The 21,829-nt window shown below is 51.8% G+C and overlaps 2 protein-coding genes across 3 annotated transcripts; one reads left to right on the top strand and one right to left on the bottom strand.

Annotated features, from left to right (window-relative positions):
* The first annotated feature begins 10,756 nt into the window (after positions 1-10,756).
* NAGS (N-acetylglutamate synthase) lies at positions 10,757-16,946 on the top strand. Of its 2 annotated transcripts, XM_010994144.3 has the most exons (7): positions 10,758-11,568; positions 12,143-12,417; positions 12,535-12,748; positions 13,071-13,251; positions 13,749-13,920; positions 14,019-14,201; positions 15,356-16,946. In XM_010994144.3, the coding sequence occupies exons 1-7, from the start codon at positions 11,143-11,145 to the stop codon at positions 15,507-15,509; spliced, it is 1,605 nt and encodes a 534-aa protein (XP_010992446.2). In that variant the 5' UTR covers positions 10,758-11,142; the 3' UTR covers positions 15,510-16,946. The 2 variants fall into 2 exon arrangements, with proteins under 2 accessions (XP_064351835.1, XP_010992446.2); XM_064495765.1 differs by lacking the exon at positions 14,019-14,201 and having other exon boundaries at positions 10,757-11,568.
* Positions 16,922-20,337, bottom strand: TMEM101 (transmembrane protein 101). Its single transcript, XM_010994142.3, has 4 exons — positions 20,178-20,337; positions 19,687-19,867; positions 18,686-18,832; positions 16,922-17,955 (listed from the first exon to the last, which is right to left on the bottom strand). Exons 1-4 carry the CDS (start codon positions 20,312-20,314, stop codon positions 17,647-17,649), a joined length of 774 nt encoding a protein of 257 aa, XP_010992444.1. The 5' UTR covers positions 20,315-20,337; the 3' UTR covers positions 16,922-17,646.
* Between the last annotated feature and the right edge of the window lie 1,492 nt (positions 20,338-21,829).

A 21,829-nucleotide genomic window follows, 5' to 3' on the forward strand; every position in this document is an offset into this window, starting at 1 on the left:
CCCCCCCCCCCCCCCCCCCCCCCCCCCCCCCCCCCCCCCCCCCCCCCCCCACCCCCCCCCCCCCCCCCCCCCCCCCCCCCCCCCCCCCCCCCCCCCCCCCCCCCCCCCCCCCCCCCCCCCCCCCCCCCCACCCCCCCCCCCCCCCCCCCCCCCCCCCCCCCCCCCCCCCCCCCCCCCCCCCCCCCCCCCCCCCCCCTCCCCCCCCCCATATGGAGGAGAGAGAGTGAATGGTGGGAGCCCCGGAGCCACCATGTCAAGGACGAGAGCAGAATGAAGAAGACAGGGTTCCCTGCAGCCACCCAGCCTCCCCTGTCTGCCTCTTCCCGCTTCCACTAGGGGTCCCTTATCCCCCCACCAATCACCAAGATAATTTCCCAGTAGATCAAAGAGTTAAATGTAAAAACAGACTGAACCATAGGAAACCAGGAAGAAATAGAATGATCAGAACTCTCGAGGGAAAAGCTCTTTGTGAGCGTAAAAGCACTGGAAGAAATCACAAAGAGAAAAGTCAACTACTTTGCCCACAGGAGCGTTAAGCGTGTGTGTGTCATAAAAGCAGAGCTGAAATTATGACTTGGACCACTTCCCTCTGCCAGGCTAACTCCTAATTTGTCCTAGATTCAGTTCCACAAGGAACACTCCCTGACCACCACCCCACCCCTCACCTCCTCTGGGTTGGCTGTTGCCCCGGATTGCTCTCTGCACCCCGGCGCTTGACCCTCTAGCAAAATACAGATGAAACTGTGTTGGGAACACTGGTTTCTGCTTTGCTCCCCATGGTCCATGGGCACCTTGACATCTTCTTGTTTGTCTAATCTCCATGCCCAGCACACAGAAATACATTACACAGAATACAACTCCATGTATATGTATAACTGAAATGCTTTGCTGCACATCTGAAACTAACATTGTAAACGACTACTTCAATAAAAAACAAGAATAAAAAAAATAGAACTCAACTTAGTGCTATGTATTCTGCTTCTCTATTTTTTTAAATGAGTAAAATTTTCCTGTCTTAATTTTTTTTTCAGAAACTGTCATACTATTTATTTCCATAAAAGCTACGCCATTTTTCATTCCCACCAACAGTGCACAAGAATTCCAATTTCTCCACCTCCTCACTCACACTTGCTGCTTTCTGGGGGTTTTTGATAGTGGCCATCCTGAGGGGTGGTATGAGGTGGCCTCTCATTGTTGTTTTGATTTGCATTTCCCAATAACTATTTTTTAAATGAAAGAATTAACAGACTAAAAAAAAATCCATATGGCAGTTATGACAAAGGGTTAATATCTTTTATAGGTAAAATGAAAATCTCTAAGTAAAGCATTAGAATCCACAAATGATAAATGAACACAAACAGACAACTCCAAGAGAGGAAAAACAATGTAAGAATAACATCATCGGTAGCCAAAAAAAGATAAAACAGGATACCTTGTCTTACCTGGTAAGACTTCAAAACTTAAAAAAAAAAAAAAAAGATAAAACTCACTGCTGGGAAAGTGCTGGCAAATAGACATTCATTCATGGCTCATGAAAGTGCCCACTGACACAACCCTTTCAAAAAGCAACTTCCAAACACTCAAGAGTTTTACAATTATTCATGTACTTTCACCCAGAAATTCAGTTCCTTGGCACTTACTGAAATAAACTCATCTGGGAAATCTAAGCACAAAAATGTGTACCGCAGTTTATTTATAATAGTAAAAAACCTGGAGGCATTATAAATATCTAATAACAGCATCATGAATATTAAATTTTAAAATATTCCTATTGGATAATATTATGCAGTCACCCAAAAGATGATTATGAAGTTGATGAGATGAGAAACTGTCTAGGATTTAATGTTAAGTGGGAAAAGCAGGATACAAAATGTTGTCTGCAATGACACCTCAACTAGGGAAAAAATGAAGGCTAGTAAGTGTATATAAAAATATACAGCAGGCTGGTGGAAACTACCGCTAGCTGACACACCCATGGGTCACTGTTTTTTTCTTCATTTTGTTTCTCTGTTCCGCTTTGTTTCTCCCGCTCCACACCATACCCCTCCCCAAACCAATAATATCATTACACCCTTTCATAATCTTTGATCAGCTATTCCCTCTTCTGAATATTTACCTTTAAAAAATCATTCCACAATATGAGGGAAATTTTTATGCATAAAGAGCTAAGTATGATGTTTATAATCATATGTAAATTGGATGCAAATCAAGTGTTTAATAATAGAAAACTGATTAAATAAATGAGGGAATTTTACCCTTGTGGAAATCTTAGGCAGTCCCTAAAAGGCACAGTTAGAAAGTGCTAGGGGCTGAATTGCGTCTGCCCGCCCCCCCCCCCCCAACAAAAGGTATGTTGAACTCTTAACCCCTGACCTTATTGGGCAAGAGAATCATTGCAGATGCAATTAGTTAAGATAAGGTCATACAGGAGGAGGGTGGCACTTAATCCAGTATGACTGGTGTCATTATAAGAAGAGGAGACACACAGGGAGAAGACAGCCATGTGACTACGGAAGTAGAGACTGGGGTGGTACATCTAAAAGACAAAGAATGCCAAGTAGTGCCAGCAAACACCAAAAGCTAGAAGCGGCAAGGGAGGATTCTCCCCAACAAGTTTCAGAGAGAGCATGGCCCTGCTGACACCTTGATCTTGGACTTTTAGCCTGCAGAACTGTGAGACAATAAATGTCCGCTGTTTTAAGCCACTCAGTTTGTGGTACTTTGTTAGGACAACCCTAGGAAATTAATACAGGAAGTAATATGAAAAACATTTACCACATCCTGAAAATAAAGAACCCAGGAAAATTAACACAGTGTACAATAACATAGCCATGTTTTTAAAATGTATAAAAAGAGCCTGGAAAAAGACAGACCAAATGCAAACGGCAGCTGTATTAGTAGAGTAAGTAGGTTTTCTTTATCTAGTTTTCAATTATTTTTCTAAATTACTTTTATAACGAAAAAAAGTTTTATTAAAAGAAAAGTATATCCTAATTGTAACCATCAGCTCATCTTTCCAATCTCTCTGTCAGGACCAGGGCCTCTCTGCCTGGAATCCACCACCCCCACGGCTCCTACCCTATCCCAGACACGTTCTTGATCTTCGAAGACCCCGGCTGGGATCTGGCCACTCTCCTCCTCAAAATCCTTCAGTGGCTCCCCAGATCTCTTTAATCCGTAGCCACAGCACTGGCCTCAACCCACTCTCGGCTGTGCCCTTCCCTCCCCCTTCGCCTGCCCCAACACATTAACAGTCAAGCTGGGAACATTGGTACTTTCCCTGGGGTTTCTCAGAGTCAAAACAACCGGTAAGGTAGCGAGGGGAGAGAGTTTCCTCCCTACCGGAAGACAGAAGCGGAGAATCCCTGTGGCGGGAGAAAAGTCCTGCTCAAAACCAGTCTGAGGCCAGTCTCTGAGGCTAGGACTCGAATCCGCGTGTTCTGACCCCAGATCAAGGCAAGGACGGTGCCGGATCCCCGTGTCCACCGGCGCAGCGCCCTGCCTGATACACAAGGGCGCCCTGTTAATGCGTCCCGACTGAGGATGTCTGAGACCCTTCCTCCCATCTTTGGCCCAAATAAAACCCCCACTCCTCTCAATGTCTTTACTCCTGACTCCCCACTGACGCTGCACCCTCACTTCCTGACCCGCGGGCCAGGTTTTCGTGGAAGAGATTTGGAGTAACGGGAAGTTGGGGTGGCTCTGGGAGGATGTTGGCTGGGGAGGGGTGGGGGGCTAGGGCTCGGGGAGGGGGCGTGGGGGGGAGTGGGAGAGGTGCGTAAGCCAGGGAACGAGAGGACCAGGGGTCCACCCCCAGCCCCACGCCCAGGCTGCGTTCCCATTGGCCCCTCGCGCGGATCGTTTTATTTCAAGGATGTCCACACAGCAGGCGGACAGATTGCGGCCAGTCTGGGACTCAACGGGATATCACACCCCGTGGCCGGGCTGGCGTCGCCCCCTCGTGGCAAAGTGTGTAATTACAGCCTGTAATTACAGGCGCACAGTGAAATTAGAGTTCCCCCGCCACTGAGGACCCCACGTATAGTTGTGTGTGGACATGCACCCTGAGTATCCTAAGTCCCGGAGGCTGACTCTTCATCCATAGGAGAGTTTCCTGAGCCCTGATACCCCACAATCCCTTACTTACACATTAACCTCACGTTTGCACGTGAACATGTTAGGATGAACTATATGAAATTTTCATTAGTTGAAATTTTTAACATATAAAAAAACACAAAAACATACAAAAGATATACATGAACTCTGTCTCACACCTCACCTTCACATATACAAACACACACACACACACACACACACACACACACACACTCTCTCTCTCTCTCTCTCTCCTCTCTCCTCTGGAGAACACAGATTTCAGCCACAGGACAGGGAACCCAGGACCCGGAAGTACCACCTAGCAACACACTATCTTAACAGTGAGTCCCACACAACACTGCACCCCTCTCACAGCCATAAACTCACACCCAGCACCCTTCAGTCCAAGCGCCCCCCACCCCGACCCCACGCCGGTGTCTTCACCGCTCCCTCTCCACCTCCTCAAACTCACAGGACATCCCCATGTTGAAAGCCACCTCTTATGACCTCCAGGGACCAGCCCACATCCCTGCTCCACCACTTTTCAGATTTTCATGCCCATAGAATCCCCCAGGGATCTCATTAAAAATGCAGATTCTCACTTAGTAGGCCTAGAGTGGGCCCCAAATTTGGCATTTCTAATCATCTCCCAGGTGATGCCATGGACCACACTTTGAGTAAAGTGGCCCTGCTTCTTTCTCCAGCCTCAATCTCCCCAGAGGTTCCATGCAGTGGCCTCATCCCACACCCCTCCCCAACCCTCTGCCACCTGGCTTCCCCACCCTACCTCCCCACTACCCCACTGAAACAGAAATGTCACTGATAAGTGAATCCAATGGCCTTTTCTCAGACTTTGAGGCATCTACCCTGTGGACTGCCCCTTTCTTCTTGAAACATCTGCCCCTGTGGATTCTGAGTGACTCCTGGTGGGCCTCCTACTGTGGGCCCCCTCCAACCTCTCCCATTCCTGCAGATCTCTCTGGCAGCTCATGCCCAGGCTCAAGGTCTCATCCATCACCTTCTCCATGCCTCACCAGCTCTTATCTCTCTCCTGAGCTCCAGGCCCCTTTTCCAGTTGTCTGCTAGGAAGCTCCGCCTGTACCCTGAAAGCACCTTACTTCTACTGATCTAAAACCAGCCTCCCAGGATCTCTGTAATAATGGTAACATCAAACTTCATGGCTTTATGTGAGAGTTAAATAAGTTAATACATATCACATGCTTAGAATAGTACCCAAGGAAGAGTTTGCTATTATTATAGTAGCCTTTCCTAAGTATCCCCAGTACCTAGGAAGACCCTTCCTGTCATAGGGTTATGGAAAAATCATTCTCTCTCTCTCTCTGTTTCCTTCTATAATTTCAGAGAGAAGGTCTCAATCAGATGCTAACTTGTCTGCATGTCCATTATCATCTTTCTTAGATTGCTAATAGTCTGTTCCTTTTAACAGACCCCTAGGGCAGCAACCAGAGAGATGGACAGTAGGGAACCCCTGCTGGATGAGAGGTTCATGGCACACCTGGAACTGAAAATCTTAAATCCATAACTGTGGGTTTCTTCCTCCACCCTGTACTGTTTGTGGAGTAGTTCATATTTCACATATTTATAGCCTTGGAGGAAAATTGTGCATGGAAGGAGCAAGCTCGCTTTTATTGCTTGTTTACATTATGTCAAACTGGAAACTTGCATGAATGGAAATCCATTGAATTTATTTGAAAGTGTCCAAGCATACATAAAATTCAAGAGATAACATAGTGACTACCCTGTATCCATTATCCAGCTTCAATAAATATCAACTCCTATTCCTGGTCAGTCTTGTGGACCTCTTTCCCCATCTTGCTTTCCCCTCTCCTGAGTAATTTTCAAGCAAATTCAAGGCATCTTATCATTTCATTTATAAATACTCAGTATGTATACTAGAAGACATGGAATCATTTTAGAAACATTAACGCACAATCACATCACATCTAAAAAATAGTATATTAAATATCCTCTGTGCTCAAATTTCCTTCTCTAATTTTTTATGGTCTATTTGAATCAGAATCCAAATAAGGATTAAAAGGGACTTTTAAAATACATCATTTTTTTAACTGAAGTACAATCAGTTATAATGTGTCAATTTCTTGTGTACAGCACATTGTCCCAGTCATGCTTATACATACATGCATTCGTTTTCATATTTTTTATTAAAGGTTATTACAAGATATTGAACATACTTCCCTGTGCTGTATAGAAGAAACTTTTAAAAAATCTATTTTTATATATAGTGGCTAACATTTGTAAATCTCAAATTCCCAAATTTATCCCTTCCCATCCTCTTTCCCCCAGTTAACATAAGATTGTTTACCATTGTTTACTATGTCTGTGAGTCTGTTTCTGTTTTGTAGATGAGTTCATAGTACCCTTTTTTTCTTTTCTTTATTTTTTTAGATTCCATATATGAGTGATATCATATGGTATTTTTCTTTCTCTTTTGGGCTTACTTCACTTAGAATGACGATCTCCAGCTTCATCTATGCTGCTGCAAATGGCATTATTTAAATTTTTATGGCTAAGTAGTGTTCCATTGTATAAATATACTACAGCTTCCTTATCCAGTCATCTGTCGATGGACATTTAGGTTGCTTCCATGTCTTGGCTATTGTATATAGTGCTGCTATGAACGTTGAGGTGCATGTATCTTTTCGAATTAGAGTTCCCTCCAGATATATACCCGGAAGTGGGATTGCTGGATCATATGGTAAGTTTATTTTTAGTTTTTTGAGGAATCTCCATACCGTTTTCCATAACGGCTGCACCAAACTACATTCCCACCAGCAGTGTAGGAGGGTTCCCTTTTCTCCACACCCTCTCCAGCATTTATCATTCATGAACTTTTGAATGATGGCCATTGTGACTGGTGTGAGGTGATACTTCATTATAGTTTTGATTTGCAATTTCTCTGATAATTAGTGATACTGAGCATTTTTTCATGTGCCTATTGGCCATTTGTATGTCTTCACTGGAGAATTGCTTGTTTAGTTAGGTCTTCTGCACATTTCTGGATTGGGTTGTTTGTTTTTTTGTTAAGTTGTATGAGCTGTTTATATATTCTGGAAATTAAGCCTTTGTCAGTCACATCATTTGCAAATAAAAAAGTAATTTTTTGATCTATGTGTTCATCCTTCCCCCTCCTACTCGTCTCCTTGCAATGTATTTGTTGAAGGAACCAGGCTTTTTGTTCTATAAAGTTGGCCACAGTCTGGATTTTGCCGACCACCTTCCCACAGAGAATTTTACATCTTCACCACGATGCAATGAGGGTAAGTTTTATTCTCTCGCCTTCATTGTATAGTTGAGAAAACTGAGGCTCAGAGAAGTTCAATGCCTTGTCCAAATCTTTGTAGTCTAGGCAGAGCCCAGGCCTCCTGACTTTCAGCCAGGAAAAACGGGACTGCATCCTCAGAGCACCTAGTTCCATACCTGACACATACCACATGCTCCTCGCAGATGGAGAGGGCTGCCTTGGGATGCCTGGGCAGTCCTTGGGCCAACCCCACAAACACGGATTCCACAGACCCCACAAACCAGGAAGCCAAATCTCCCTTTCCACAGTCTCTGCTTCTTTCTCTCTGTCCTCTCGTCATTCATTCATTCAATAAATATTTCCTGGACATCTCTCACATGCCAGACACCATCCTGGCGTGTGAATGAGTATGGCTGTGTGACTCTGTATGTGGGTAGATGGGTATGGTCTCCGGGGATGGGAGGGGGGTTGGACTGCTTCTAACTCTGTATGGTGTGTGTGTGTGTGTGTGTGTGTGTGTGTGTGTGTGTGTGTGTGTGTGTGTGTGTGTGTGTGTGTGTGTGTGTGTGTGTGTGTGTGTGTGTGTGTACACAAGTCTGTGTACATTTGTATCTCCAGATTGAAATGTCCTTGTAATTGTCAGTGACTATACTGGCTATATATTTCCATGTTCTCAGTGTCTTTCCATGTATATGTGTGTGGGTTCCTACATATGATACGGTCGCAGAGAAAGCCTCTGTAAATGTGCATAGTTCTGTATGCAAATGTGTGTCTGAGCAGAACTGTGTTTCTCTGTACGCCTGTGTGTCTCCACATCTGTGTACTGTGTGCATTTCAATGGATTGTGTGGGTCTCTACTTTTGTGTCCTCTGTGTATCTGTATGCATGTGTCCCCTCTGGTGCTGTGATTGGGACTGTCAGCTCTCAACCCTGGCCTCTCACCTGCCCAGATTCCTGCCACCTCCATGCCCACCTATTCTGAACAGCAGCCAAGGAAGACTCTCACGGGAAGGAAGCTTTGGCCCTTCAAACCAGCCCCTATGCATAAAGCCAAGGCCTCTGCTGAGGGGAGGTGCCTGGAGGGGCTGTAAGTTTGTGTCTGCTCTCAGCATCTCTGAGATCCAAGACCTGACGAGGAGACAGGAGCCCAATGCTGAGCCCATTGACAACAGGCTTTGCTCTGAAAAGCAAAACATCGGCCAGCTTCACAGGGCAAAACATAAAATTCAAGGTGGAACCACAGACCCACAATGATTCTTTGGGCCTTCAGTTCAGAGGGGTGGGTCAGGTGGGGATGCTGACCTGGGATACCCACACTCACCTCCTCCAGAAAGCAAAGCCAACTCCCCAACCAGTGGCTGGCCTTCCCCAGGGAGAGTGGCCCCAGGGTCATTTGGCCTGGAGTTAATCATCAACTCGACTCGGGGTATCCCTGAGCCCCATTGGCTGTCTGGGGACACAGCCCTCTGGGCTGAAGCCCAAAGGGGAAGGAAGGAGTGCCCTATGCAGTGTCTGCCCCACCGGCCTAGGGGAGATGAGGCTGATGCTTTTGGCTAGTGAACCAGATGGGCCCTCAGGGAGCCTCAGTCTAAAGGGAGAAGGCACCCTTGCCCTCACCAGGGCAGGAATTGGCAGTAGGCAGGGCTCAGCTACAGCTCAGGAGGAGAATCTGGAAGGGGTGTACATCTGGGTTGGAAGAAGTGAAGAGGGGCCAGAGCAGGGGTGGAGACCCAGAGCAGCAAAGGTGGGAGAGACCTGGAAGGAGGAAATCTGAGTAGAGAGGGACCAGGGAGGGTGGCCACTCTGGAGAGGGTCTTGGATGGAGGGAAGGGGAAGCATATTTGAGGTTGGGGCTCCACTCCCTGGGGGCCAGGACCACCTCCTCTGGTGGATTCTGAGCAGTGTGGGAGTGGCAGGGGGCAGCAGTAAAGAGGGAAGAGGTACAGACACCAGGTAAGGGGTACAGACCCTCTGTACCATTGCTTCACTCTCTGTCAGAATCCAGGATTTCTAAGTAGCAAAATGGAAAAGTCAATGGAAGCGGTCACAAAGGTCAGCTCCCACCCCACTGCCAGGAGTCTCCAGCCCAGAACAGGGCCTGCAGGTGCTGCACTGGGTGTGCATCTGTGCCTGGTTGTGTACGTGTGCACACGTGCACGTGTGTTCATGTGAATGTGTGTTTTAGTGGGGGATCCCGGGAAAGATAGGAAACTCATCCAGCATCTTCTGGGATACTCAAGAGAGGAGTCTGGGCCACTGTTCCCCAGGAGTCCTGACTCTCAGCACAGGGAACACAGAGCAGTGCATAAGGATGCCAAGACCTGGTCATGACACTAACAAGCTATGTGATCTTGGCTAAATCACCGCCCCTCTACAGTTGTTTTCCCCTTCAATAACTGCAGAGATGGAGACCCCACCGGGATAGAGTGTACCCGCGTGGAGGATGTGTACAACTGATAGCACACCAGGTGCTTTTAGGCAGCACACAGGTACAATATACAAAGCAACAGTGAATCATATCCTATGAAAGTTTTCAAGTCCTTTTCAAATATTGCTTAGGAGTGTGTATCAGGGCAAAACTGTTTTGCTTCAAAGACCAGCTCCACTGCTTCTGAAGTGAATGATCTTGGCCCTCACAGATTTCTGTGCCTCAATTTTCTCATCTATAAAATGGATATAATAATAATATCCATCCTGGAGTCATTGTAAGGATTAAAATGAGTTACTAGGTATGACATGATTTGCACAGTGCCTGGTGTTCTTCACGTGTTAGCAAATACTATTCTATGGAAGAGAAAGCCTGCAGGTCCTAAGGGATCTACCACTTGGCTCTTGCTTCTTTGTTTCCAAGAGAAGCAGGCAACATTGTCCAGCTGGAATTTATAATATTTTGTTCTCGCTTTACTTGCAAGGCTTTCTTCTGTTTATGACAAGTGATACTGGGCAGTGGAGGAGCCGTGTGGATGCCTCCCCATACTTAAAATCCCGATGTGGATAAATTTTAAATTTAAGAAGTTTAGGGAAGTGGGTATAGCTCAGTGGTAGAGCACAAGTGAGGTCCTGGGCTCAATCCCCAGTACTTTCATTAAAAAAAAAAAAAAGATGGAAAGGCATTAGATTTGTACAAATTTTTTTAAAGAAGTTTAAAGAAAAACTTTAATACTAATAAGAGGTGATTTGATGATATGACAAAATTCTCCAAGGTGGTACCCAGTGGCTGAAGTTTGGCCAACCCTGGTAACCTCGTGACTCCATCTTCTTTGAGCTCAAACAGGACAGAGGCATCCCCAACCCCCTCCAGCAAGGCTGGAACTCCTCCGCGCTTTCACTCTTCCTCCACCTCTCCTTCCGGTCTCCTCCCTCAGTCTAGCGGCAACTGCCAACTGCTCTCCTCTCTTGCCCTAGTCAGACTCCCCCTTAATCATCCAAGATCCCGCAGAGCACCAAAGCCACCCCTAGGTCCCCTGAGCTCTTCTTGGAACTGGCCTTGGCAGCCGATTAAAGACGTTCCGCCACCCTTTATCTCGGCCTAGTGACTCTCGCTAGTGGGCTCCATCCTCCTCCAGGGGCGGAGGATCGTATCGGCCCCGCCCTCCGACCCATGGCCTGACCCTCCTCAAAGGCACCCAGAGGCGGACTCCGCGCCCCTGTCCGCGCCCCGCCCCGGCTGGCCCAGTACCACCCCGCGGTAGGTTAAGAGCCCCCCATACCCCGGAGCTCCGAACAGACAGTCCCTCGTGGGGGGGCAAGCCGGTTTGATTGTCATGGCGACGACGAGGCTGGCCTGGGCCCTGTGGGTCGCACCTGCGGGTAGGAGGCTGCGTGGCCCCCGAGGCACCGGGAGCGCCCGGAGGCTGAGCAGCAGCGCGCGGAGGCGGGCAGCCAGGGGCACCAGCCCGGGGCGACGGCTCAGCACCGCCTGGGCGCCGGCCCAGCCCGTCCGAGAAGAGGCGGAGAGCACCGAGGACGACTCCCACTCGCCTGCCGCGAAGAAGCCATCGTGGACGCCCTCTCCCGAGCCCTCGGTGCCCCCGGATTCCGCCGAGCCGCCAGCGGGGCGCTCGCTGGTGCAGCGGGACATCCAGGCTTTCCTGAACCAGTGCGGGGCCAGCCCCGGGGAAGCGCGCCACTGGCTCACGCAGTTTCAGACCTGCCACCACTCCGCGGACAAGCCCTTCGCTGTCATCGAGGTGAGCGGAGCCCGGCGTCGGCCCTGTCACAGCAGAAGAACGGGGGGGGTGGGGGTGGAGACATGTCGCCAGGCGTGGCAGGACCGGCTGTGGACTCTGCGCAGTGGAATCAGGAAGGAGCTCGACCGAACCCAGAGGAGCGCCCGGAACTGGGCGAGGCTGCCCGCTCCCCTAAAAGTCTCGCGCCCAGTCCGTTTGAGGAGCCCGGAGACACTAGACGGTTAAGTGTGATGCGCGGGAGAAGTCCTACCACTCTGGCGCAATTAGGGGTTCAGTTGGCAACTGGGAAACCTGAACAGAAGCCGCCTGCATCACCCCTCCCCCTAAGGTGTCATAGAGTCCAAGGTCGTAGGGAGGAGCGGAGGGAGGAACGCCAGTGTGAGATAAGGGGATGGCAAGACCCAGTGGGGCAAAGGGCGGAGCAGGTGGGCGCAGGTGGCCAGAAATGGGGCCTGACAGCTCCTGGGCAGGGTGGAGGCCCCGAGAGGTCCCTGAGGGCCAAGCTGTAGGAGCAAGCGTGCGCAGCGGAAGTCAAGGCCAGTGTCGCACCCTCTGAACTCCCACTCCTCCGTAGGTGCAGGACGAGGTGCTCAAGTGCCGACGGGCCGTATCCAGCCTGGCCTTCGCCCTGGCCTTCCTGCAGCGCATGGACATGAAGCCGCTGGTGATTCTGGGGCTGCCGGCTCCCACGGCTCCTTCAGGCTGTCTTTCCTTCTGGGAGGCCAAGGCACAGCTTGCCCAGAGATGCAAGGTGCTGGTGGATGCGCTGCGGCACAATGCAGCCACTGCCGTACCTTTTTTTGGCGGCGGGTCGGTGCTGGGCGCTGCTGAGCCAGCCCCTCATGCCAGGTTAGTGCCAGCCTTGCCTGCCCCTGCGCCCTCAGATCGCGCTGCTCCACCAGCGTCCCCCACCCCAGCCCGGCGAGCCTGGAGGCGGCCCACTTGAATACCACGTCTGGCCCACAGCTATGGCGGCATCGTCTCGGTGGAGACGGACCTGCTACAGTGGTGCCTGGAGTCGGGCAGCATCCCCATCCTGTGCCCTATCGGGGAGACGGCCGCCCGCCGCTCGGTGCTCCTCGACTCGCTGGAGGTGACCGCGTCGCTGGCCAAGGCTCTGCAGCCCACCAAAATCATCTTCCTCAATACCACGGGTGGCCTGCGGGACAGCAGTCACAAGGTGTGTCCCCTCCTTTCGGGCCCCCCTCCCCGAGACTTCGGGCCTGGTTGAGCCTCTCTCTTGTCCCCCTCTCCCCGCTTCCCCATCCCTGCCGCAAGCCTCCCTGATGGGCCGCAGAATCACTCTTCTCTCTAGCCACCTGAATCAAGAATGGAGTGTCAGGGAGGGACTCAGCCCACGATGCTCAGATCTGAGCTCTCCTTGGCTGAGGACTCCAGGAGGAAGTAAGGGGAAAGGGTTCAGTGAGGAGAGGTCCGTGCGGCTCGGGCACAGTCCTTGGCCGACTGCAGGTTGGAGCCTCACCTTCTCGACCCGGACACAGGTCCTGAGTAACGTGAACTTGCCCGCCGACCTGGACCTGGTGACCAACGCCGCGTGGGTGAGCACCAGAGAAAGGCAGCAGATGCGGCTCATCGTGGACGTGCTCAGCCGCCTGCCGCACCGCTCCTCGGCTGTCATCACCGCCGCCAGTACACTGCTCACCGAGCTCTTCAGCAACAAGGGTGAGGACCGCGGCGGGGGGCCCGCTGGGGTTTGGTGGAGCAGGAGAAGCGGCTTCCCGGCCAATAAGGAAGCCATAGGGGCCGCCAAGTAAAGGGTTCCAGCTCTTACCCAACCTGGGGGAGGTGAACCGACCGGGGCTGGAACTTGGGTGGAACTAGACAGATGGGCGGGATTTGGATGGGTGGGCGGGACCAGGGGCAGGGGAGGGCACAGTTTGGGAAGGTAAGCCGGCCTAGGGGAGGTAGGTGGGACTAGAGTCGATGCGCGGGACTCGAGGGACAAACTCTGCCTGGGAAAAGCATCTCCCCGAGTGATAATCACTTACAAATCTATGCAGACCACAGGAAGCGTTTCATTGTGGAGCGCTCCCTAAGGGGGTAATTGAACCACCAGCCCTTGTCATATCTGGAAACCCCACCAGGCTGTGCAAACGGAGGAGTGGAGGGGACCTGGATCTCGGGTTGAACTAATCCCTCCTCCTCCATCCCACCCCCAGGGTCCGGTACCCTGTTCAAGAATGCAGAGCGGATGCTGCGAGTGCGCAGCCTGGACAGCCTGAACCAAGGCCGCCTAGTGAACCTGGTCAATGCCAGCTTCGGCAAGAAGCTCCGGGACGACTACTTGGCCTCACTGCGCCCGCGGCTGCACTCTGTCTACTACTCTGAGGGGTGAGCCTGCGAGCCCCAGAGGGCAGGGATCGAGGGACAGAGCCGGGGAACTTCGGGCCAAGGAGAGGTCCCAGCCTGCCTCTCCCCCGCTGCGCCAGGTACAACGCGGCCGCCATTCTGACTACGGAGCCCGTTCTAGGGGGCACCCCGTATCTAGACAAGTTTGTGGTGAGCTCCAGCCGCCAAGGCCAAGGCTCCGGCCAGATGCTGTGGGAGCGCCTGCGGCAGGACCTGCAGACGCTTTTCTGGCGCTCCCGGGTCACCAACCCCATCAATCCCTGGTAGGTCCCGTCTCTCCTGGCTCTGGGATGGGCTCCGCCCCCATTCCCCTCCCCAGGTCTTGCCAGCCACGCCCCGGGGTCCACCAGCCAGGATGGCTGTGCTTCCTCTTCTTTGGTTAGCCATCCCTCCCCAAGGGAAATGGCCCACTCAGTGTGGCCCCGCATTCCCCAGGGAGCAGACCACACATGGAGCCTGAGATCACTTAACTCCACTCAGCCCTGCTTTTCCTTGAAGACACCCCCCACCCTCCATGCAGCCTGCCTCTGGTTGGGAGAAACCCAGGCCCTTCAGGCTCTATTCCAGATGCCCAATTGTCAAGCTCTGACTGGGTCCATTGCATCTCCAGTGGAACACTCCCTCCTCTCCTTCCTTCTTCAACTATCCCCTCATCCCCCTCTACCCTGCTCTGTGGGCACTAAGAAGTGAACAAAACCCCTCCCCGGGCTGCACAGCCAACACAGTGTGGAGAGAACCAACGAGGTCCTCCCTCTAACCTTCCTAGCTGTGCGACTCTGGCAAGTAACCTAACTTCTCTGAGCCTTAGCTGCTTCTCTGTGAAAAAAGTATACTAACACCAGGCTCTTGGCTGCTGCTGTGAGGATAAATATCAGCTTATGGACCACAGGTCCCAGTAGGGTGTCTGGCATGTACAGGTATACCCCGGGATACAGAGGGTTGAGTTCCACAATAAAAGAAATAATGCAATAAAGCAAATCACATGAATTTTTTGGGTGCCCAGTACATACAAAAGTTATGTTTACACTATACTGTAGTCTACTAAGTGTGCGATAGCACTATGTCTAAAAAAACAATGTACATACCTTAATTTTAAAATACTTTTATTGCTAAAAAATGCTAAGAATTACGAGCCTTCAGTGAGTCGTAAACTTTTTGCTGGTTTGAAATATTGCAAGAATTACCAAAATGTAACACAGAGACATGAAGTGAGCAAATGCTGTTGGAAAATGGCACTGACAGACTTGCTCTACACAAGGTTGCCACAAACCTCCAATCTGTAAAAAATGCATTATCTGCAAAGCACAATAAAGTGAAGCGCAATAAAATGAGGTATACCTGTAGTGGGTCCTCAGTAAATGAACCTGCGAGTAGTGAGCACTGGCCTTGCCTAAAACCTACCCCCTACCCCCACCAGGTATTTCAAACACAGCGACGGCAGCTTCTCCAACAAGCAGTGGATCTTCTTCTGGTTTGGCCTGGCTGATATCCGGGACTCTTACGAGCTGGTCAACCATGCCAAGGGGTTGCCAGACTCCTTCTGCAAGCCGGCTTCTGACCCAGGCAGCTGACCCACTCCACCAGTCCTGCAGACCCTGGGATGGCCAGGGTGGACCAAAAGCCATGTCTGCTGGAGGTGACCCCAGGCAGCCAGAGGCCGGACCAGGCTTGTTGGCTGAGTGATCTACAGAGGAGGCAGCAGCCCCTACTCTACCCTGCCAAGGGCAGGATGCGCATGAGGACAAGTACTGGAAGGAGAAGGGAGAAGACCTCCCATTGGCTCCAAAGCCAACCAGATGGCCTTCAATTTTTAGTCTAGAGATTTGAGGGAAGGAGGACTTGCCTTTGCGGGCTCTACTCAGGGCTTAAGGGTAGGCCAGTTCCTCTGGCCTCTATGCTGTTTTGAGGCTCCCTTACCCAAAATATCACCCACATCTGCCTGATATTCCACCATTCATTTCCATTCACTCAGCTGGCAACTTTACAGGAGGCCTTGATTAAAATGCAAATATTTGTCTGAGAGTCAGCTCACACTTGAAAGGAAATTAGCAGTGACCCTCTGGGAGTAAGATCTTGAGGGCTGTGGAACCAGGGGGCTCCTAGAGGGAAGAGAGGAGCTAAATGAACCGGAGGCCCCAGGATGAATGCTGCCACCATCCCCCTCCCTTGGCCGCCCCCAGGGACTCCCCTTCCCCTTAGTTAGGAAACATGCTCCATCCCACAGGCCAGACTTGACAGCAGCCCCAGCCCCCTTTCCAGGTAGGGCTCAGAGCCAAGCCCAAGTTGGCTGTTTTCCTCTAGGCCCCCTGGAGGTTGCGTCTCAGTCTTTGCTGGAGCAGAACATCTCAGATGGGCAGGAGTCCAAAGTCTGAGGTTTCATTTGACATTTCTGACCCCCATGATGTGCCAGGCACCACCAGGGCTGTCAGGACTACTTTCTGTCAGGAGGTGCATGGACGAGCAGGGAGAGAGTCACCACGGCACAAAGCCCACCCCTGAGAGCAGCCTGTCTTCTCTCAGGAGAGGGGTGGTGTCGAGTACACATCTGGGTGCAGGCATTAGACAGACCTGCCCAGGAATCCAGCTCTGTGGCTTGAGGCAAGCTGTTCACCTTTTCTGAGCCTTCATTTCCTCACCTGTGAAATGAAAACTCCCTGGCCTCATAGTGGACACCTAATGTTAGTTCTCTCCCTCGAGCTGCCCTCACCCAAAATTTCTTCAAAAAGAACTGGCACCAAACGGGGAGGAAAGGACAAGCCACAACAAGAGGGACTGAAGTGAGAGGTGAAAGCATATACTACAAGAAGCTTTCGGAGACTCTTGACAAGAGAGCCAAAGGACTGTGGGAACTCTCAGAACAGGGGAAAGATCATGGGCGGACCAAGGTGGGGCTTAACCAGATGTGGTCTTTCAAGAAACCCCGGATCAATCCTAGCCAATGGCAAAGTGCCCTGTGGGGAGAACAGAGAAGCAAAGCCAAGAGTCTATATAAAATGTTTATTTTTGGAGGACTGTGTGGTCTGGTGTTTGGGAGGGCACTCAACCCCACCAGGCCAACCATGGAGCTAAAACAGAAGGCCGGAGGCAGGAAGTTGGCAGCTGCCTGCCCCACCCCCGCACCCCCAAGTAGACTGGGGCCTGCTCTGCCCTCAAGGTGGGTGACAGCTAGTGCTGTTTCTGCCCCTGGTACACCCTGAGAGCCCATGTGACTTCTCCCATGGTGCCCAGCCCCTCTGCTCTTCTCGGGTCTGATCCACGTGTCACGAGCATACTCACTCTCAGTCTCTGAAAAGCACTGCAGTGCCTATCTGTGTCTGCCAGGTTCAAAAAGGAATTTTTCACATTTGCTCACTCCCAGTTCTGTCTGCCTTCCTCTGCCTCCCATTCTCAGTACCCCAACCCTAGCCCTGCCCCACCCCCTTCTCTGGGATGGGAGACCCAGGGGAGCAGCTGGCCTCAGCTCTCCTCATAACAAACAGGAAAAAGAAACCTGTAAGGCATCCTTATCAGGGCTCCCACGCCCCCAAGGGCTGAGCCCAGGAACTGTAGAAGAGACCTGCCTCTTACCAACACACACAAGCACACACAACACAAAGGATCAAACAAACAGAAGTAAAAGCATAAATAAACATAACTGGGCCAGCAAGGAGGAAAGTAGGGTGGCCCTCAGTGGCTCCCCACACCCATCTCGGCCTTCCACTATGCAATTCAGCCATCAGTGGCCAGGATGACAGCAGCCCCGAAGATGCCCACACTCTCTCCAAGGAGCTTCATCTGGTTCCAGAACTCAACGCGCCGCGTGTTGTGCCAGTAGGCAACATTGCCATCAATGAGCAGCATGACCGGGGGCAGCAGTACAGCCAAGATCTGGGCAGCCAGGGTCACATAGTAGCCTGACAGGAAGGCCAGGGCCAGGACGCCATACAGCACGAAGAATAGCTGGATCATCAGCTCCCCACCTGGGAGATGGTTCAGATACGCCAGCCGGTCCTCCTTGCTGTGCTGCAGCGAGTAGGCCTAGAGACACACCATCCTCTGAGACTCTCCAACAGGCTGAGGAGCCCGCCTGGGGAAGGCCACCCCTGAGATGCAAGTCAGCTCCTACAAGGTGGGCTTCTGACTCCCCTCTCAGACTTGGGGCTTTCTGAAAATAAGGCCTGTGTCTCCCCTTCAGACAAGGGAGCTCCATGAGGTTAGGGCCTCAGAAGGGAAAAGGTTCCACAGTCAGATGAGAGTTCTCACCTATGAATACAGAGCTCTGCACATGGGAGGTGGTGCCTAGTAACTAAGATGAAACCGGACCTGGGGCCTATCCATGTCCCCATCCACAGTGGCCTCCCCGAGCACTGTGGGGAGGATGTAACTGGCTACACCAGGCCAGCTCTAAGTGGCAGAGTCCCACCGGAGGCCTGAACCCTACCAAACCTCTCCTAGTTCTCTGGGGGCTGAAGCCATAAGAGGACCAGTCCATTTTGTTCTCCTGGCTCTCAGGCTTGGGACTGAATGGTCAATCCAACCTCTTCACTCCCTGGTGGCCATAATGTTGGAAGAAGGGACTCTCAGCCAGGTCTCAGGCACCTGAAGGGCCACTAAGGCCCAGAAACTTGCCAGGGCAACTTCCGGGAGCCAGGTCATCAGGAACTACAGGTAAGGCCTGGTTCCACCCACCTCCTTAAGTTCTGCCAGGCAAGGGCTCACATCTCACTCCCAGGCAAGCAACTCCAGCCAACAGCCCCCCCAAACCTACCACACAGATGAGGTAGATGCCCAGGAAGACCTGGCCGGTGGACTGGAGGGAACGGCTGCGGGGTTTCCGACGGTACAGCTCCCCAGCACCGCTGGCCAACACAAGAAAGCCGCCGATGATGGCAACTGTGCGCGAGTACATACGGACCTAGGCCGAGGCGAGGGGACCCCAGTCAGGAATTGAAGCTACCACATTTCTCCTGGCTGCCCAGAGTACAGAACTGCCCATCTCTACACATCCCATTCCATCTGATGAACCCTCTTACCATTTCCAAGAGTGGTGGGCAGGTAGAGCTGAGATAGATAATTCTTTATATCAGAAGTAGAAACTGAGGCCCAGAGGATTAATTAAATTGTCCGAGGTCCTACAGAAAGTAAGTGGCAGAACCCAGATACCAAATGTTGCCCTCCTCCCCACCCCATGGTCTGCACACTTGAATCCCAGTGTTCTTTCTGATAAATAATATAGTCTGTTCCATAAAATAACCACTGATCTCACTGTCCTGTAGCTACTCTCACATCTGCCTCCTCTACCGGACTGACAGTCCATTCCTTCCAGGTAATGCCTTGGTCCCAGCTTATTTCCAAGGCTGCAGTTCCTGGCATTTACAGGCTTAAATGCTGCCCTACGATTAATTAAATTTCATAAAATCAGATGGTTGGACCAGGTACTTTCCAAGTTCCCTTTCACCCTGAGTCTGAGATAATTAAACTAACAGTTTAAAGAGTTCTGGGAACCAGGTGACCTGGCTTCTGGTCCCACCTGTAAGGCTATCTGTGGTGTAACTTTGGGAAAGTCTGCTTCCCATCTCTGGACTTCAGTCTCCACATTCTGAAAGGGAGGCTTGTGGTCTCCAAGGTCCCTCCATTTTTGCCATGTGTAATAATCTCTACCCATCTCGGGGTTCAGCCTTACCAGGCTTCGCAATGTGCACCTGGCTAGCACCAGGCATTGGCTCCCCATCACCCCAGCGAAGTTCCACCTAGGGCCGAGGCGCTCACCTTCAGCCAGTCCCCGTAGTGGACGTAGCCCCCGATGTAGGCGGCGTAGGTGCTAATGGCCAGCTGGAGGGCCGCCCCCAGCGCGAACCAGCGCCGCTTCACTCCAAAGGACATGAAGCTAGCGCACAGCACGGCCGCCCCCATGTCGAAGTACAGGTAGGGCACTGGGATGTCGGGCTTCCTGGAGCCAGGAGGGGGAAAGGAATGAGGACAGAATGAAGCGGGGAGAAGAGCCATGAGACCCCTTGAGTTCCCGTAAGCTCCACTGCTCCCCCAAACCGAAGCCCCCTCTCATGGCCAGGACCCCCGCACTAGGCTTGATACCCACCTTGCACCAGACCAGAGCCCCTAACAAGTCCGAGGTCCCACTTCCTCCCAGTACAAGGATCCCAGCTTCTGGGTCCCAACGTCTTGTTCACCTCACCGCACCCCCATTCCTGGGACCGGCCGGACCACCCCCACCGCTCTCGGCAGCCGCGCTGCCCGCTCACCGACGCGCCTCAGCCCTCTCAGCGTACAGCATGAGCTGGCTGAAGCAGCCCCAGAAGGGACAGCGTGTGAGTAACACCGAACCCAACTGCATGATCAGCTGCAGCATCCACCGTCGCGAACCCATCTTCGACGCCATCTTGAAGAAGGGCAGTCCGCCGGCCTCACTCCGGCCAGGGACGCCGGCGCGGAGATGCGACGCGCAACTTCCGGGTCTCGCGGAGTTTTGTGGCTTTCCCTTCCTATTCCTTCCGTTCGGAAACAAAGCTCTCGCTCTCTAGTTCTGAGCTGTAGGAGGTGTTCTAGCTGCGGGATTCAACCCTTCCTTCAGCCCATGGAGACTTAAGGGTTCCCCTTGTAGCTGCAAAATTGAACGCTAGAGTAGATTAAGGAACAGTAAGCGAACTAGTTTTTGAATGCCGCTAAACCTGGCCTCTGCAGGGAAAGTGGAGTTACTCACGTTCCCTGGCGGACATCGGGTGCCCAGTGGCTCAGCTATATTATCCAGCATGCGCAGTACCCATGTATCGCTATATAAGCCTGACGCGCTATGCAAGCTCAAAGGTTAGGCCATAGGTCATAGTTGGATAGATGCCGGCTTTGTTAGCCTTGATATATAAGGCAGAAGGGACTTGCTGCCGCCGCTGCAACTGAAGCCTGTGTATTCCACCTCGCAATAAAGGCATGTCAGAGATACCTAGGGCTCCGCAAGTGTTCTTAACGTCTGCCCGAATTCCAAGTGAATCTGCCAGGCCTTGAGCCCTTGCAATACAATTGGTGTAGTTGGCAGGATTGGCCGTGGACTGGTATGGAACCCTCTGCACCCCCAGTGGGGTGGACTTGAGGGGTGGCCCTCGACGAGTACGTGGTACTCGGTGGCGAGCCTTCTTTCTGCTTGGGCACCACCCCAGGACAGGCCCGAGGTGAATGGGTCCCCTGCCCAAGTGGGAAAGGCCCTGCAGAAGGTGGAGGAGTCCCTAGAGAAGCAGAATGCCCACAGGGCTGCCAGGACCGTGGGATGGGTGTTCCTCACAGCCCTGTAGGTTGAAACCAAAACCTCGCTGTGAAAGGCAGCGAAGGTTTGGGAGTTACAGGGAAAGGAAGAGGCTTTGGAAGCCCGCATCTTAGCTCTAGAGGAAGATTTACAGACCCTGGAGAACCAACCGTTGCCCCCGTTGGTAGTGGTAAACTTCTCTGAAGAAGAAGAGCCACGACTGCGAGTCCAACCAGTAACACAGAAGCAGCAGCAGCAGCAGCAGCCAATGGCCCCAGAAGGACAGATTTCTGGCCCACTGCAGATGACTGAGTTTACAAGGTACCACCCATGTACTCAGGCAGAACTGGTGGAGCTGGGCAAGCAATTTCGCCAAAAGCCTGGGGAGCCATTGGCAGCCTGGATATTACTCATGTGAGACTTAGGGGTGGAAGGGATTATCTGTACTCCCCAAAAAATGGAAAAATTAGCCTCAATGACCCTGCATCCGTCCTCAAGGCAAAGGCTACAGAATAGCCAGTGCAACAGCCAGAGTAACCATTCCTTGTTGGATTGGGTAATGGCCGCAGTGCACATGGTGTGGGCCAATGTGGGGGACGTGCCCGAGACTGTAAGTAAATGGCAATCCTATGGGGAACTGGTGCAAGTGCTCTGAGAGTT

Source organism: Camelus dromedarius, chromosome 16 (assembly GCF_036321535.1).
Source record: "Camelus dromedarius isolate mCamDro1 chromosome 16, mCamDro1.pat, whole genome shotgun sequence".
Taxonomy (NCBI): Eukaryota; Metazoa; Chordata; class Mammalia; order Artiodactyla; family Camelidae; genus Camelus; species Camelus dromedarius.